Below are 19304 nucleotides of genomic sequence, written 5' to 3'. Positions count from 1 at the left end.
TGCAGGGCTATCTAAAGCCATGACATCACTCAAGACCATGGTTAGGGACATACCAGAGGTGGGGGAAGATTATCTAGTGGGACTACACAAGCTGGATGTGATTAGGTTGGAGGAGGGAGGGGATGTTTCTCTTTTAGTGCAGCCCTTGACTCAGCAATTTGGCAAGGATTTTCAACCACCTCAAGGATGGCCACCTCCACGGGAACATGAGCATATTTTCACCTTGAGGACAAGGTGGATCTTTGGGAGGGGGAGTATTGTTAGATCGGTCTAGCCGATCCAGGCGGTACCGATTCACAGGAGAAACCGCGACGATATGCCGCCTCTGGCGGATGCCGCGCAAGCCGCGATTCCATGGGATTTTTTAGGAAGATTAGGAGGGAAATTGAATATAGGGATTGTTTAGGGAATTCCTTTTGTTTGTATGCATTAAATAGTTGATTTTCCTAGGGTTTGGGTATCTTGAATTTGGTTGAAATTTGAGATCTCTTAGATTTCTTTTGGGCTCTAGCGGCATCTAGAGATTGGGAGAGAACGATCCTCCTCTCGAATAGAGTATCAATTGTATCTTGCTATTTTCCGTTCCCTTTCATCAAATAATACAAATTATCTAATGTTTTTGTGTTCTTGTGCGGACTTTTGTGAAGAATCCTCGCTGTTTTTCAAAGATTGATAGGAAATATTTGAGAACTTCAAGTGTTTCCTATCAGGCTCACAACAGCAGAGACGACAATATGTTGGGTTCTCAAGAGATGGTGTAAGAAGCGAAGAAATTACAACAACAACATCATGTCTTTATCCCGGGATCGGCCACATGAATCTTTTTTTTTTCCCAAAAAAGATTCTATGTTCTTTTATCAATGCACTTAAAGAGGAACAAGATCAATGCTCAATAGGTTAAAGATACAATATTTTTGCATACAAATATTCATCGTTTATCTTAGAAAAACTCAGAATATACTCGAGCAGAAATTAAGTTGTGGGACATTGGCGAGGATGCATTAACTATAATAGATGATATTGTAATAGTTGAAGTTGCTAATCTTTCTCTTGATGGGCCATCTTTGAAAACTATATTTTTTTTCTAGATGGAGGTGAAGGTGTCATTGAAAAGGATACGAGTGCTAGTGCTAATGATACCCTAGCATTAACTATGTTAACTTCAATAAATTTGAAGAGGACATTGATATTAACTTTTTAGTGGTTTTCTGACATTTTATATAAGTGCAGTATGTGACAATTAAAATGGACTAATGAATGCTTATGCCATAAGTGTTTCTTTTTCTTTTTACTAATGCTTATTTTTCTATTTTCTTTATAAAATTTCTTTTATGCACTATATGTTACAATTGAAATTTGGAAGGGACTAATTATACATCATCTTGTAATGTTTTTATTAGATAATGTATAAATTATAGATTTCATATTAATACTTACAAAAATATAATGTGCCAATGGTTTGTTGTGTCCTAATTTTTGCAATTATGCTATATCGCGTATTGTTGAGTCCATTCGTGACTATGTCCTCATGTGTTCATGCTTCATAGGTTCTTGTCCTAGATTAAAAAGAATTGATTGACAACACTAAATATGCAGGCTATGTCTACCCTTGTGTACGCGATGGTTTACATCAAACTTTCTAATGTAATTCATAGTTAATATTGCTCATCTCTGTTTTGTTTTCTCACTTCTAGGACTCTTCTCAAATATTAACTTTCAGTGATCCGCAAGTGGAGAAAATACTTATTTGCTTTGCTCAAGTTAAATATTTTAGGAATTTTCTTAATCTCTATATAGTTCTTGTGCGATTACCTTAGCTCATCATTCTTCTTAGTAGCATGCTCATGCTAAGGATCTTTCTAGTTGAACCCAAACCCTTCATAACAAAGAACGTTTAACTTTCTTTTGAATTTGTTTCTCTCACTAATGTTATGCCCAATAATTAGCATGTCATCAACATAGAGCAATAGAATAATATTTTTTGCCCTTTGGCTTCCATCTATAATCACTAAGGGTTGTTTGGTTTGCTACATTAGGAGTATAATGTATCCAAATGCAAGGGTTTTGGAAATATTGGTGTTTGGTTTGAAGTAAAAAAAATGCATAGTAAAATTTTGAAGTAAAAGGAATTCACACTCTAGTTCATATCCAGTGTATTTGGAATTCCTCAGATTTGGATGATTTCCAAATACAGTGAAAACTCAACTCCACCACTCTCGGCCGTTGCTGGCCACCACTGCCAGTCGCCGCCCTCCATCGTCGCTCGCCATCAGCCAGCCTCGCCTCCGCCAGTCTCCCCCCACTGTTGCTGCATTCACTGTGCTACATTAGGAGTGTAACAACTTGTCTCTTTACAAGTTGTTAGTAAATTGGAAAACTAAAATCCAAACAATAATAGATTGATCGAATAAATATGAAGAAATCACCAAGAAATTTGAACCACCTAAAATCATGAGCAATTATAATTTATTCACTACAAATAGATTCTCAGTTGTCAAATTTGAAGCACTGGCAAGCCAACAATGCTGTTGGATAGGCAAGTAATATAGAATAGGCAGGTTTATATGTTGTTGGATAGGTATATATAACCGATTCAGCTTTGGTAGGTTTGGCAGGCATGCATATTTGATTCAAGAAAAAAACTAGATATTTGTTGTAACTCAAATAAATCAGTCCCAAAACATTGAATTGGAAAGATTAAGATTTCATTTGGAATAACTTTTTTACTGCTTTTTAAAACAACTTTTTAGTACAAAATTTCTTAAACTAAAAAATTTTATACTAAAAAACTGTTTTAGAAAGCAATAAAAAACCATCTCAAACAAAGCCTAAGATAATGCATATAATTTTCATAGGTCATATAATAGGGATGCACAAAAATAATTGAAATTAAAAGAACAAAAATAAACGAAATGTTGAAACTAATTGAACTTGATATAATTAAAAAAAAATTTAACTTGATATAATCATTTACTTTCTCATCGAGTATAAATTTGTAGATTTCCATTAATGCATAGTTGAAGATTGCCTTCGCTTAGTTAATCTCTTCAACTATTGTTCACTTGGTGGTCCATGAGCAGTTTTCTCAACATGTTCTTCAGCTATTGGTTCATCCCTAGCACATCTTTTTGTACGTATATCTATTTCATATTTCCATCATACAACTTGGGTCTTTGAATAATTGGTAGTTTTTCTAATTGCTGGTCTTCTATGTCATCTCTCTCCTACAAATGCAATATATTTTAGCAGCAAGAGAAAAATCTTGATACCTCTACTGAAAATAAACTTGCATGTCTTGTTCTTTTCAGTGGAAAAGCTGCATATGCCCTTCTGAAGGACATATCTGCAAACCCAACAAAATGGAAGGGCAGAAAGATTCTCTTCATACACACAGGAGGCCTACTTGGGTTATTTGACAAATTCGAGCAGTTGGCACCTATGATAGGAAACTGGGGGAAGATGGAACTTGGTGAATCCATCCCACGTAAAGATGGAATTGGAAAGATGTTTTAATGGTTTTACAATCTCACTACAAATCATCTCGGAAATTCAGTTCTTGAAAGATCAGCTCTGGTGTTTACTGCTCAGTACAAATTATGAACAAAAATCTGCAACTGGTATGGGAAATATATGATCAATAAGTCTTGGATAAGCTATGTCTGTAATGAAAATAAAATTTTCTATTGTATTATTTATATGATGGCCTACTAGGAAAGGATGCCTGGAATGCTTTCTTGGCTTCTCTTACGCATTCAAATTTAAAAATGGTTCACTGGTAGCCATTCATATAAACTTATTCAGCTATGAAGTGATGATCTCACAACTGCTAATGTCAACTGGTTGATTTAGACTTCGTTTGTGATGATTTTTTTAGTGTTTTTTAAAGAATTTTTTAGTAAAAAAAAATAATTTAAATATTAAAAAATTGTTTTAAAAAATAGTAAAAAAAGTCATCAAAAACCTTAGTTTCTGTTGATCATACATGGTCATTGAAATTAATGGTGTTCATTGAATTCTACTAAGATGATTGAGAATGCGACTGTTGATTTTATATAAGCAATGAGTACATTGATTGATTTGGATGCATTCTATATATTAAATAGAACTTCAATGCGTTGAGGTTGACTTTAGGCGGCTAAGCTTAGTGGATAATACTGACAAATATAATAATTAAATTAAAATAAACTCCAAGTCAATCAAAATTAATCAACTCAAAATTGAAGGGCGTTAAGTAAAAAAAAAAAAGTCAATTCAATTCATTGACTTTAATATGAAACAACTATTTAAAATATAATTTGGTTTTAAAAAAATAAGATAACAAAATGGCCTCTAAATAAACACTGAGAAAGATAAACATGAAGTGCTTTGATTCTGAGACTCATCTCGATAAACGCTAAAAAAAAAGATTAAATCCAATCATAATAACTCAATAATCTTTCTTATTGCCAACGTGAACAGCTTTTAGCAGAATAATCTTTCCCTCAATAAGGCTCTGGTGGTGTGAGGCTTGGCCAACACAATATCCAAGCTCTCAGCATCCCAATATCTTCTTGATCACAAGCACTTAACTGGAGCTACAACCCTCTATATTTAAATAAAATTGGCTGTAATGATTTTTTTTTTAATCAAAAGAAAAATCAATTAGATAATAAGACCAATACACCACAAGTCAGAGAAATACAATACATGTCAGGGCCCAACAACCAGTATGAAATAAAGAAAAATACAACCCCAAAATAAATTGGAGTCAGACCGGCACCTAATTGCCAAGTTTGGGCCATCCAAGAAGGAAAAGATGATAACAGTCGAAAATTCAAATGCAACATGCCCTCAAAAATCAGAACCCATCAAAACAGATAGAGAAATAACCACCTAAATTGCCAACCAAGCCATGACCGTCCAAAGTGTGAGCAAGAAACTTGCTTCATCAGTATTAAAAACAATACTATAAGAAACCAAAATAACTACAATCAATAAACTTAAAAAAAAAAAAATCATTTCTTTTTGGGTTTACATTTTCTATGCTTAGGGGCCCCGAACCGAACTCATGCTACCAAATTACAAATAACATTATCATGGGAATCTAAAGCATGGAACTTCCGGTATAAATATTCCTATTATTTGAGGTAGGAGCTACAGGCGACCAAAAGAATAAAGTTTTGTTATGAGGCTCAAAATCCTAGCTTTCAAGGGCCGATAGCTCAACTTCTTGCGTGCAGGGACGATATGCTGCAAAGGTGCCGTCACTGGAGAAGGATCCAGGGTTGAAACACGTTATTCCTGTGTATTTGAAGGCCTTCTGCTCACTCCTATCACCCAAAACAATCTGCAACCAATATATATAGCAACTTAAGTATTTGGTTTTTGTCTCATACATAGCTAAGAAAGAGGAATTATTCTTGAAAGTGAAAGAAGAATTATTCAAGTAAGCATTATAGACGACAACCGTGTGAGGGGTTGGGTAGAGCCGAAGAGAGTGGTCATAGCTCCAAATGATAGGCTGTACTGTGAGTGGTAGAGGGCAGAGATGGCTTTGATGAGTAATGGTAGCAACAAGCTGTAAGAAAACATTCCATTAGTGCTCAGGCTTATAGCTTATCTGTGAATCCATATGGTTGTAGTTAAAAAACTAAGCTCACATGTTCAAATGGATCAGTGGTTTCTTCCGAGGAAGGTGGAATCAAAGATGAACGACGCATCCTGTAGAGGAGATCTTGCCGGAAGAATACAATTTCTTGAGTGTAGAATTTTACTCTGAAATTGAGAAAACTTCCTTAGCCATATTGTCTCACCTAAATAGATACTGCATCAAATGGCCTAATTATAGTAATCAACTAAATAGATACCGCATCAAATGCTCTAATTATATATTATTATAACCACAATATATATTGACGGTCGCTCGCATTTGATGCGTGACAAAAATAATGCATCGGACAAAATTATACCACAAAAAGAAATCCTCAACGAGTAACTAGAGTGATAGAAATGCATGAAAAAGAGAAAAAAATTGTTTCCAAAAGAAAAGTAGAATGTCCAATCACATTCTCTCCCCTCAATTTCTCTTTATTTCTCTGTAATTGCACCTCAAATGTGGATTTTTTTCAATGATACAACTCATGAGTTTAACGCATTACATTCATGGGTTGTACCATTGAGCATTAAGTAATTTACAATGACTGGAGATCATCAATGTTCTACCAGGATTACATCACTGTTAAAATCTGCAAAATGCTTTAGGATCTGACCTGCAAGGGTTGCTTGAGAAGATAGCAGTGGGAATGAGCTTCTGGAGCTCTTCAATTAGATAGTTTGGCAATGCACACCTTGGAAGAACTTTTGCTGGACCTGAGAAGATTAAAGAAAAATTAACAGAAAGAAAGAAAAAAAAAAGATGTTTAATATTGGACATGAGAGAATTAATATTTTTTCCTACTTCCTACAAATGCGTATTACGAGATTCTCATGACAGAATGCTGATGAAATTGCAGGTCCAGTCACTATAGCCAATTCAATAACAATTTGATGAAAGACACTTAGGATTGTAAGATTTTCAAATGCAGATGTATGATGGGGTGAGAAAAATTGACACATAAATTTCGTAGTTCACAAACTTTTAATTTAAATAACTACTCATTTAGTTAAATGAAAACAAAAAAATGTAAAGAAATATGTCATAATGATAATTTAGTAAACCACTTGTAGAAATAAAATATAAAATTCAAAAGAATATTACATATTTAACCATATGTTCAATTGAAAATCAAGCCACAATCAAAATCAAATCATGCTAAGTTTGGCAGAACTAAATCAAGAGTTCAAACCAATAATTGGTATTAGAAAGGAGATAAATTGTAAAATAATAAATTATTTCTCTTGTAAAAGTATTTATATGCCTATATATAAACAACATAAGATTAAAAAAATACAATAAAAAATAATATCCTCAGTAATGAAGAGAATATTACAAAAATAAATTGTGCAAATTATTATTGTAAATAATTTAGACTATGTAGTAGTTAAATATGAAGATACGTCACAACTCAAAATGATATAGGTGATGTAAGCATGAGTATGGAAACAATAATGACCAAAATGAAGTAGTTTAAGGTTTTGTTGCTCATAGATTGCGAGTGTCCCAAGAGGAGCACCAAATATCAGAGGAGAGAGCAATGTGAATACATAAAGGGTCAACAAGGAGATCCGTCTTAGAGAAGGCACGAATAATATAATCACAGATATCAATACAGGACACGTTTATGAAGATATCAATGGAGGGATTAATGAAGAGTATTAATAGATTGTAGATGAAGAGATCAATGTTGAGAAGGAAAAATACACTGGAATAGTCATTACCAGTGAACAGAGGTAACTCTTATAGGTGTATATATTTCCAAGAAATAAAGGAAGCCAAGTACCTCAACAATCAATGAGAGATGCGGATCTCACTAAAAGAGTCGGTAGAGAATGAAAACATGAATGCGGCATCGATGGGAAGATGCTTAGAGAAAATCATGAGGGTTTTAGGACATGACTCTAATAACATGTTAGAAGACCGGGAATTATAAAAAACTATGTTTTTATTGAATTAGCTAACTAGTAAAATAATATACATGCCTATACATAGGCATGATAAGAAAACAATAAGAAAAAAAATATAATATAGGAGAATATCCTCTATAATAAAAATATATTATAATAATCGACATATCATCAAAAAAATTATCTTGATCGGGCATGAATCTCAAGATAATCAAGTTGGAAACTTCTGAAACTAAATTTGGGATCATCAGAACTTCAATTTCAGCTAACTTACAGTCGAACTGAACGTCTCAAAAATACGAACCCAACGACACCAAATTCGACTCAATCTGAGCCCAAATGGGACCAAATTCGACTCGGCCATCAATTGACGTTGAACTTCCAACCAGCCACCGACGCCGACTACGGTCCTTTCGACCTCCATCGCCGACTACAGTCGTTCGACCTCGGTCCCCCCCGACATGGTCCTTTCGATCTCCGTCGCCCGCCACTACGGTGCTTTCGACCACCATCACCCGACAATGGTCTTTCCGACCTCTGTTGCCCACCGACTATAGTCTTTCTAACTAAACGAACATGTCAATAGTGATTCTTCCAATCCCCACCATGTAATGCACTCTATATGATGTATATTTGTTAAATCAAGCCAAGGCTTTACCCCCATTGAAGGTCCTCATTTGTAATCAACTACAAATACTAGTGGATTCATTCAAATTCGGCCAACCCATGTGGTTTTTCCCATTTTCAGGATTTTCCACATAAAAAATTTTGGTCTCTTATAAATGTTGCACCCTCTATTTTATCTGATTGTGTGCTGGATCATCATACAAAGCTAAGATATTAAACTATATATTCCTCTATCACTGCGAATATTCCATGACACAACAATAATAAATAATATAAAATCTTCTTATAAATAATTTAGATATTGAGATAATTTCAATATGATAACTAAAAAATTAAGAAAAATAAGAAGATGAAAAAGATAAGAGATCACCAAATAATAAAACCAAGCTTCACACCTATACAAGAAAATAACTTCCTCTAAAATTCTCCAATCTTCATTTGCACTAGTAGAAGTTAAGAATTAATTACATCAAACAAAAAATTAATAAAATCATAATAAGAATCAAAATACAATGTTTTCTTCATTCCTCGTAACTCAATTTATAATCACAAAACCTCATTCAATTTAAAATAAATTTTCATAAATAGAGTGGATGATAGAGATCACAAATTTGGCGGCAACGTAATAAAAGATAGTGAAACAAAATCCCTCTATACTAGATTGGACGATGAAAGACCCAAAAGGAATGTTAAAGATGTAAATAAGTAGAAGTTTCAAGAATATGAGTAGAGGAAAACCTTCAAGGGCTCATGACGCACACACTTGCCATGGAATATGGATCACATACAATCTTCATGTGAGGGTAAGCTGCATTAAGCAACATAGAGAACCATGGCATAAAACCATAGAATACATCCTAATCTTGTAAGAACATCATAGGCATGCTTATTAAATTTCAAAAGTTTACTAAAACTGAAATTCCTAAAATAATAAATCATTAAAATCAAATCATCTCTCAATCAATCTATTTGTATCAACACATATTTTACATTTTCAACCACTATAGACTTTAATGTTGGCATCAAAACTTCAAAAATTTTCTTTGAAGGCATAGGGGAAGCATAGAGCAAAAATTGTCAACGACAAGGGTAGCAGGCTAGCACAACATAATATATTGAACCATATAAATATGACTAGCACAACATAATATGTCGAACCATATAAATATGGCTAGCACAACAGAATCCTGCTCACGTTAGCATAAAAGATAAATTTACATTAGGAAGAACTAGTTGTCTGATTGAAAATTGTATAGGCAAAGGTCATGAAAATTTCAATTAAATGTTGATGTTACCTGCATCATCAGGACCTGGGATAAACAAAAAACGACTTTGCTCGTTTATCCTTGGATGAGCTTTTATCATTTCTCCCAGCTTTTCAAACTGCGTCCTGCATGACAAGTTTTCAAGTTACTTTCTTTATATTGCTAGAGCAATGACTTTAACTTCAAGAGCGCATTAAAAAGGGAAAATATATTGACCACGATACAAGCTAGCAGTTAGCAGACAGGAATGAACTGAGATGGGAAAATAATCTTACCTGAGATTAGAGAACGAGTGGAAAGAAAGATTGCACGGACGAGAACAGAAATTTCCCATCAAAACAAATAAAGAAGGAACCACCTCCAAACTTTCATAACCATCCAAGACCACGGATAGCTTTTCCATAGCCTTTTCTACAAGTAAAATAGAAATCACCATCCTGAGAATAAATGTTAGAAGGAAAGAAGAAAATCAATTATTCTTGGATTACCTCTTCGTTGTCCAACCATACATCTGAAAGTATGACAAACATGTCATTCTCTGCTTTCTTTTCCATTGCTGACATTCTGAGCTATTGAAGGTAAAATAGAACGAATAAGAGCTATAAGCAAGATTTGGCTGATTTAGTATTTTCACAAGAATAAAGTAAGACTACAAAGTATAACGAAACTGCATTTAGGGTGAGCTTGGTTGCTTGTAGGAGAGAAATAAAAATCACTTCCTATTTAAGAAGCGGGATGAGAAGAAGTTGCTTTTATGCAGGTTGTTTGGTTGCCCAAATTAGAAGTGGTGCTTTCCACTTGAGTGTTCGATTGTTCAGAAAGCGGATAAATCTATGAGAAGAATGTATTTACTCCATTGGCAAGTAATTCAGCGACAAGTTGGTAAGAACTTGGAAGCAAAAAATCATTCTATATTGCTTCTCCAGCTCAAATTCCCTCTCCACTACATAGAAAACCAAAACGCTGCAAATCCCTACTGCTATATTTCATAATCTAGGCTTCCATTGCAGGCAACCAAACACAAACATATGGCAGGGCTAAAGATGTTGATGCAAGGGAAAAGCAAATAAACTACTAGGCCTGATGAAGTGATGATTATAAATAGATTTAAGTGTTGCATGAATTACATTTTCTTCTGTTGTGACAACACCACCACCAAAGAAATCGAGACCCATGAGCAAAGATAAGGAATCATCTCTATCCTCTAAAGGTGGAAATCCACATGTATTGACCTGCAAGTTAAACCAGAATTAGACGCTATTAACAGGATCTTTAAAAGCTGGAAACCAACATGGAAACTAGCATTGAAAATTTGTAACAAGAACCAGTTCAGAAGATGACTACATTTATAAATGTCAAAACGAAATTAACCAGATATTTGCCTGCGTTGGTGACATAAATGTCCAGAAGATGAACACAGAGCCAACAAAAAACCGAAAGTACATAATATGATTAACTATTAATATTACGATGGTGATGGTGAATATGAAAAATTGCCACGTCTCCATGATAACAAAATTCATTTCTTTTAAGACAATATACAAATAATGCGAGATAAACTAAAAAAATAAATAAATAAACAAAAAAATCGCAAGTCTGACCTTGAAAATTCCATTTGAAAGAAGCTCTCCTTCGGCAACAATCACTGTGTTCTCGACAAAGAATCCTGAAGTGATTTTGTGTAAACTGTCAAGGATATCAGTTTTCTACAATATTTTCCAGAAAAAAAGTGGATGGATATGCAAACAAATATACTGGGTATATTATATCTCTCAACACTGATCATCAACTGCCTTCACTATTCTTTTTTAGTCTTGGAATACCTCATTTAATCTATTAGATTGTGAAGCAAAGAGAAAACTCACTAAAAACCATTCCTCAGGGTTTGATGGTAGAATGTGCAAGTGAATGCTCATCTGTTTTGAAGATTCCACAAGAAAGATAAAACTGATTTCATTCTGAACTATTTCCTATGATACATAGTATGTGATCATTACTGCATTCGTAAGTCATTTCTGCTAAAATGCTTAATCAATAATGTTGTGATCAATACTTGTATCATGGATGCAACTAATTAAATACATGGAAAGCAAGGTATCAGCAAATTGAGTAATAGTGTATTGAACTTTGTTTATTTCGATGCATCTTCAAAGTTTTATGATAAATATTTGAAACACACTGGAAAACTACAGTGACAGTGAACCAGTTGATAGTTCACCGTGGCATCAGTGAGGATAGAAATGGTGCCAAAATTACGCCAAGTGCAAAAAATAAAATGCAGAGTTACTGGTGCTGTAACGACATAAAATGAAAAACTTAAAAGATAAAAAATAAAACATGGAAATAAGCAGATTTACAGTAAAAATATAGAGTTAATTGAGGGGTAGAAGTTCTTATCAAGAAACATTTCTCTGAATCATTATTAGCAGAAGTAAAGATATTATTAGAAATTAAATATCATTCCAAGCGAACTAGCACAAGAACTTCATAAGAACATGGAAAAAGTGCAAGAAGGATATTGCATTTGTCAAGTCAATTGGTATTGCAGCAGTAAGATCTTCCAAATAGAAGTGACCTTCCTCAAGTTGAGATATGACCCCCATTAGCCATCTCCTTCCAATACACCCAATCAAAGATTGTATGGGAGTTATCTGCAGCAGCAATAGATAGACCACATCATAAAAAGCTTCTTACCCATGGAACCACAATGGAATAATGGATCAAGAAAATCTTTGACAAATAATTAACGGGCATGTATAAATAATAAAGCATAAAAGGAACTGAGAGCTAAATTGAAGCAATTAACACAAATCAAGTGAAATAGTCAGCAGTTACAACTAAGCACACGACTTGGAAAAAAAAGATGGGTTCTGCATGATTACCTCACAGCTCTCCGAGTCCACCATTTCAGCATCAAATACAGGCTTTGAGAAGTACTTGTCTCGGGTGAGCCTCTGATGCAACAGTTGGTACCTGTCTTTGTAAAGGGCAGCTTTGTCTGTAGCTTCCCCGTGGATTGATAATTTACCGATGTACCTGTTACATAAAATTTATGGAAGTTAATTTAATTCGTTGTAAGGTGTTGCATACCCGCTCGTAAGCAGGTCACACCATCATTCGCAAGCAAGCGACTCCTGAGGCCTAGCTAACCCCATACAACAAGTACATGACCATCAGAATGAACCGTGCCGCCTCAGGGCACAACATCCCCTCTCTTCGTTAGAAATATAGCAGAAAGATTTTGTCAGGATACCTACATTATGGGGAAAACGCTGCTACATAAACTAATAATTTTAGCAGAGACCATACTAAAAAAACTTATAATTCACAAAATAAAAAATGAAAATCAAACATTTATTCAATATGGATTGTATAGGTGAAAAACCTGAAATAATTTATAGTCCTAATAACACTTTAGAAGTTACAACAATTATAAAAAAAGTACAGTACAGGTATGGAAAGCTCGAGTGATAAAACACGATGAGGTTTTAGAGGCATGCTAAATAAAATCCTTTAACAAACCATATTTTCCATCATCTCTCAAGGGCATCTCCAACTGAAAAACTTATTTTCCACTTCAAAATGTAATAATAGTAATATCAAACAATAATTTATCTTCAACCGAACTCCATTTCTAAGACAAAAAAAAATATTGTGTATATTCTTTCTCATCTCAATTTTTATATTTATTTTCTAACATAAAAAAAGGGTTTCTTAATAGTGCGACACCTATATTGACGTCACACTATTCACTGCCGAGATAAAATGAAAAAATGTATTTCCATTTTCCATTTGGGTGGACGCTCATCAGAGGTGCAAACAGGAGAATGACATTCGGTTGGAGATGCCCTAAAGAGGCATCAAAAATATCATTTCGAAAGAGAATTGAGGGTAATAATGCCAAGCACAAAAAATATATCTACCATTATACAAGAAAATTGTCTATTGTAGGGGTGGAACCAGCTTTAGATTTTAGGATGGGCAAACTTATTATATGAATAATTAAATGTTAAAAAATAAATAATGTATTTGTAAAAGTCACCAATTACCCAAAAAAGTTAGATTAGCTCCACCAAATATCTTCATAAATTATTTTGCATTGGAACAACTGATGCAAACAAACAAGAAAGAAAAGCCAAGTTGGAGAACACAAGGATAATGAAAACCAAACTCGATTCAATTTAATTTGCAAACATCCAAAGTTCTAAACAAACATCCAGATAAACGAAAAGTCAAATTAAACGAAATAAAATTATAATATAAAAATACTATCCTCAGAACAACCGGCAAGCAGTTTTCTCACATGCAACGAGTAGGAAAATATATGATGAAGTGCTTAGGCTTGCAAACTGAGGGTCCACCACAGCAAAAAGGTCTAATGTCCTACCAAACTGCTCCAGCAAATGTCTCCCAAAATCAGCCAACAAACAACTTACAAATGCTCAAGAAGAAGTATACAAGTAGAGTGAAACTTGCGTAGAGAAGAAGATGTTAGAAGCCAAGACGAAATAGAGAGGAAAGAGGGGTGTAACAAGCTATCAAGCTTTTCCAAGAGAATAAACCCTCAAATTTTGGTAGAGGCTTTGCTCAAAATATTCAACAACTTTCCTCATTCCAAAACATCTCCAATTTATAAGCAAAAGAAAGAAGCCAAACAGCCATTCCACCTCCAACCAAAACCAATCAGGTTTGGGAAAATGAAAGACCAAGGGTCAACCACAAAGCAACCAAAAAAAAAAACCACCCAGAAACTGGTTATAACATCCACGGGACAGCAGCCAAGAACAGAATCGGCAAACAAAGAAGACCCAACGGGCAATAAGAAACAGAACCGGTAAAAAAAAGGAAATCTCAATTGGCAGCCAGGTAACAGAGAGCAATTAGCACAGCAAGGGGAATGAACCACACTTCGGAAATAGCACCAGAGGAGAAGAAACCGAAGGGGTAAAGAGAAGGGAAAGAGACACAAGTCCACTCCACAATAATGAGCTATATAGAAGAATACCTTTATGCATTAATAAGCTAGGGAGTGTAATTGTTCCACCAAATAATGAGCTAAACATTAGCTCAAGCATTAATGAGCTAGCACCAAGAAGATCACAACATTTCAGCTCACAACCAGAGCAGCAAAAGCCCAATCCGAGAGCAGCCATGCTCCAAATCGTGAAACAGCAAGCAGCCCAAAGAACAATGGACCCAAAACGCTAGCAAACCCAAGTCATGCCATGCCCAAGCACTTCCTACCATGATCATTGGATGCTTTCCACATTGGATAGTAAATAAAAAAAAACATAAAACACAACTAAATATTGTTCAAATTACATCAAAACATAAGTAACCAAAATATGAATGCATCAACAACAATCAACATTTACTATGAAATGGAGGAGAAAAGATTCAACTGAACTTATAATGAGGGGTAATATGAAAATTTAGACACTTGAGAAGCAAATAATTTTATTTTATAAAATTTTGGCATGAAATAGTGCTAATTTTGATATAACTATATAACTATATAAGAGCGAAATCAATTGCTTAACAAATTAACAAAGGATTGATCAATGAAAGAAATCGAGAAACAAATTAAACTTGTTCACCTTGGCTTCGCCTTCGCTGCTCTAGGAAGTCTGAATGCCTAAGTCGTTTGTCGCCTGTCGGTGCGCGGGCAGGGGAAGAAAGGTAGAACAAGAGAGAAGGAGAGAGGGAGAGGAAAGAGAGTGGAAGAGGGCTTGCAAGTCACGAGAAGAGCTACGGCTTGCGAAAAATAAGCTGAGGCTGACAAACAAGAGTTTACTTTAGGATTTAGAGCAAAAAGAAACTTTTGAGGGAGGCAAAATTACAAAATAGCCATTTTTATTAACTTGACATATATTGCCCGTGGTCTATTGACACATCAACCTAAACCTTATAGCATTCTAACATAATTAACTAAAGAGTTTAAGGAAGTAATTTTGACTTTATATGCATCATAATAGATGTAGTTGGAGAAACATACCTATTACTTATTTTCTAGTGGAAATATATCTAAAACTTCATTTAAGATGATTATTAAAGTCTGCTCCAAGGGAACTTGATTTAAAATTATTTGAATTCAAACTTTCAAATCAAACCTTAATTTAAATGCAAATCAAAATCGAACTTGAACCAATGAAGCTCATTGAAACAAGCATCACAAGACCTAATTTCACAACGGGAGCTTGTTGAGGTCTCACAAATGGGACTGGCGAGATGTGAGGAGAAAGCAATTCACAAAGGGTGATTGTTGGGGGTCATTAATGGGCCCAACAATGTGTCATTAATGGGCCCAACAATGTGTGAGGAGGATTTTATGATGGCAGCTCATTGAATTGGCATTAACGTGACTGTCAGTGTGTGAGGAGAAAAATTTTTAGCATGGGAGCGCATTGAAAAAGGTAATAACCAGATCGACAGCATGTGAAGAGAAGAGAAGGCTTTGTGAATAGCATCTCAAGACCAGAGACTTGAAACGAATTTGCTAGAGGAGATATCATAGGATCAACATGTGTAAAAGAATGTTTGAACCTGATTTGAATTCAAATCAGGACTATCTTTTTTTTTTCTTTTAATCAGCTCTATCTAAAAATTTTCACGACTAACTTCAATGTGCAATCCATAAATGTCAGAGTAATTTGATATGAAATAAACTTTCAGGCATAATTCCTTAAAAAAAGACCCTGCCTATTTCTCCAATTATGTTTATTACGAGGCATATAAAATCAAATTTTCCTTCTGAAATTCGATCCTTTAAGAAAGTTTCACAATGCATGTAGAATAAATGAAAGCATAAATATATCACTAATCCAGACACAACCCGCTATTAAACTAGCAAAGAACAAAACTTTCAAATCATAGTTGTCTAAACAGGCCAATAAGAGGAATCCCAAATAAAGCTTGCTCACGTACTCGTAGAACACCTGCTTGATGGGATCGTAACAAAATCTCGGGATCACGAACGCATCTACCACACGTAGAGCCGATCGGCTGCTGACCGCAGGCGAGGTCGGATCTACGGCGGTCTCCGCCTCTAAAAGAAGGTTCACAACACGTCGAACTGCCTCCCCGTCAAGGATCGACGATTTAACTGCCACATAAGAAGAAACAATCATTAGAAACACGATGAGGGCTTCAAAGAGTGCAAGTTTGAAAATTTTTAGGTCGAAGGGTTACGTGATTCCTTGTCGATCTCATCAAGAAGGAGGTCGAGGGCTTCATCCTCCGCGTCCTGGAAATGAGACAAGAAGGATAGGGCTTCCTCCAAAGCATCGACCTTTAGCGTGAAGCCTCGGAGCTTAAATTTCTTCTGGACTCTCCTTCGGATCTCCCCCGCTCCCATCCTCTCTCTCTCTCTCTCTCTCTCTTCGGAAATTGGCGGGAAAAGGGACGTCAGCTCTCGTTAAATTAGACGAGGGAGGGGCTGTTTGGCAACAGGATTTATGCAGGATTTTAGTAGTATTTATGCTAAATCCTGCCAAACGGGATTTGAGCCCCCCGTAAATCTCACGGCGGGATAAATCCTCCGTTTCCCTTTTTTTTCCGTAAATCCGGAATTTACTGGATCCTGTAGTTTGGCGGATTTATGGCATTTGGTCGAAGAAGCGCGCGAAAGGGAGAAAGTTACCTTCACTCACAGCGAGCGAGCCGCCGTCGTTGCTTCCCATCAAAATGTCGTAACTACCAATACGACGGGGAATTTTTATTGGGTCCAGTGAATGTACTTCCTCTATGTTTGACCACTAATTTTTAGCGTCACGTAGCATGAAGAAAAGACGCCGATCTGACCCGTTGTTTTTTGGGTTCTCACACGTGCGTTTTTTTAAATCCTTGACGAGCCGAACAAAATCTCATCATCTTTTGGATATATTTCAAATACCTAGCAATACCGAGAAAATACCGAGTTGTACCTAGTTTTTTTCTAGCAATACCGAGCAAATCCCTAGCAATACCGAGCAAATCTTGAGCAAATACTGAGTTGTACCGTATTTTTTCTAGCAATACCGAGCAAATACCTAGCAATACCGAGCAAATCCTTAGCAATACCGAGCAAATCCTGAGCAAATCCTGAGCAAATACTGAGTTGTACCGAGTTGTAAAAAACTCGGTACAACTCAGTATTTGCATGGTATTGGTCTTCACATAGCAGTATTTCTCATTTTTGCAAAGCAATACCTAGCAAATACCGAGCAATACCGAGAAAATCGCGAACATAGCATTCCCGGGTTCCGCTCCGGGTCAAGTCGTCGGGCCGCGCGGTTTAGAGTAAGAACACGTGGCGACATGTTATTGGCGGCCGAACGTAGCTCTACGTTAGGTCAGAGGACGTAATAATTGTTCTCTGACAGGAATGGAACGTCGTCGAAGAAGCAAAGTCGAATAATGGGCACATGCAAAACTCTGCAATCATGCAAAGGAATTTTCAAACAGTTACACCTGATTTATCAAGATTTACATTATTATTATTATTATTTTTTAAGAAGGGTCGACCAAGCAACCAACTTTAGCCTAGGTTAGATCGGTTATTTGATTTGTTTGATTGAGGGTGCCTTTACCTAGAGGGCACCCATATGTGTATGCTTATTTTCTGCAAATATGGATGTCATATTTACTTTTTTGGTTAGTGCATTAGAGAGTAGAGTGAATGAATTCATGGTCGTGCAATTTACTTTCATTTATTTTTCTGTATATATAACTGCTCACAATGCACTTTCATACTTGCATTTTATTTTATTTTATTTATGTTTCTGCAAAGTAGGATTTCTTATGAGATGATGTATATGAAAAAGACATGTAAATTTAAATTCTATAGACTCTTTATATAAATTGAGTTGTAAAAGAGTCAAAGACATATGCTTATATATGTACAGTGGGCTCCAAAAAGCAATGTCCTCTTTCTGAGAAGATATTCTTTTTGAAATTCCATAGAAGACATGGAATTTGAAGAGCATAAGCAGTTGCATTTGATTATATATGTATATGGTAGGATTAGAATCCAAATTTGCTGTTGGTGAAGCATCGCCGTCATTACTTTACTATAGACCCTGAGTTGTACTTTATAAATTTATAAATTAATAAATAAGCTTTTTTTATATATTTTTGTTCATGCATAATTTGCATAATACGAGTAATTTCTATTTTTTGTAAGCATGTTGCATAGCATCTGATTTAAAAATTTCTTAATAACAACTCTTTGACTCTTCAGATAGAGCTTATCAAACTATGCATGCATACATCGATTGTTGTGTTTAGGACTGTTAGCCCGCAGCTCACTCTAGGAAAGTGATAAGTCTAAGTTGTATACACATCTCTCTTTGCATACCTTTCCTTATCATATTCAAATCTAAAATTCCTAGATCAATTATAAAATTTATAATCTAAAGCATGAGTATTGAAATCTAGATATCCTAAACATTTTCTTAAACTTATTTGAATTTTAGAATTATTTTATTTTCAGAGTATTCTTTTTGGAGATATAATTAACTATTGGGGATCGCCTCTATAGAGTGTCTATATCCCATAATAAAATAAACATATCTTAGTTTCTTTCTAGGTAGGTGAAAAATTTGTGAATGCAGACCACCTATATTTATATCCTAAATATAATTTCATAATCAAAAGATAGATTGATATTTTATTTATCTTTATGACAAATTAAATATCTTTTATAATTGATTATGAAAATAGATTTCATAATTTATTTCTCTAATTAGGACGATAAGAGAATATGTTTTTCATCCTTCGTGATGGATTGTATATTCCCTATGATATATCTGACAAACAAAATAAATTATAGTTTCTTTCTTTTAAATATATAGTAGAGCATTTATCTGTCCTTTGGCGGTATAATTTTAAGAT

The 19304-nt window shown here is 34.9% G+C and overlaps 2 protein-coding genes across 3 annotated transcripts in view; one reads left to right on the top strand and one right to left on the bottom strand.

Annotated features, from left to right (window-relative positions):
• The window catches only part of LOC110111722 (putative D-cysteine desulfhydrase 1, mitochondrial), a 42573-nt gene extending 38832 nt beyond the window's left edge, over positions 1-3741 (top strand). For both annotated transcript variants that reach the window (XM_028697731.1, XM_020843716.2), the window contains exon 10: positions 3309-3741. In XM_028697731.1, the coding sequence (XP_028553564.1) occupies positions 3309-3513 (205 nt within the window). In that variant the 3' untranslated portion in view covers positions 3514-3741. The remainder of the gene's footprint in view (positions 1-3308) is intronic.
• A 1166-nt stretch (positions 3742-4907) lies between these two features.
• Positions 4908-17085, bottom strand: LOC110111724 (DNA polymerase epsilon subunit B). The gene is made up of 13 exons (XM_020843718.2): positions 16623-17085; positions 16359-16536; positions 12317-12470; positions 11954-12085; positions 11036-11113; positions 10562-10666; positions 9923-10003; positions 9710-9840; positions 9465-9559; positions 6249-6348; positions 5640-5754; positions 5447-5557; positions 4908-5326 (listed from the first exon to the last, which is right to left on the bottom strand). Exons 1-13 carry the CDS (start codon positions 16786-16788, stop codon positions 5180-5182), a joined length of 1593 nt encoding a protein of 530 aa, XP_020699377.1. The 5' UTR covers positions 16789-17085; the 3' UTR covers positions 4908-5179.
• Positions 17086-19304: the final 2219 nt, after the last annotated feature.

This window comes from Dendrobium catenatum, unplaced genomic scaffold (genome assembly GCF_001605985.2).
Source record: "Dendrobium catenatum unplaced genomic scaffold, ASM160598v2 fragScaff_scaffold_993, whole genome shotgun sequence".
Classification (NCBI taxonomy): domain Eukaryota; kingdom Viridiplantae; phylum Streptophyta; class Magnoliopsida; order Asparagales; family Orchidaceae; genus Dendrobium; species Dendrobium catenatum.
The sequence above is the reverse complement of the archived record's forward strand: the minus strand, read 5'-3'. Positions and strand labels throughout refer to the sequence as shown.

Excerpts from the sequence above, each read along its gene's own strand:
- LOC110111724 (XM_020843718.2), bottom strand. The coding sequence starts at position 16,788 with ATGGGAGCGGGGGAGATCCGAAGGAGAGTCCAGAAGAAATTTAAGCTC. Across the intron at positions 9,841-9,922 it reads TATGGTTGGACAACGAAGAG|GCTATGGAAAAGCTATCCGT; the intron begins GTAATCCAAGAA and ends CTTGTAGAAAAG. Across the intron at positions 5,755-6,248 it reads TTCTCAAGCAACCCTTGCAG|AGTAAAATTCTACACTCAAG; the intron begins GTCAGATCCTAA and ends TCTCAATTTCAG.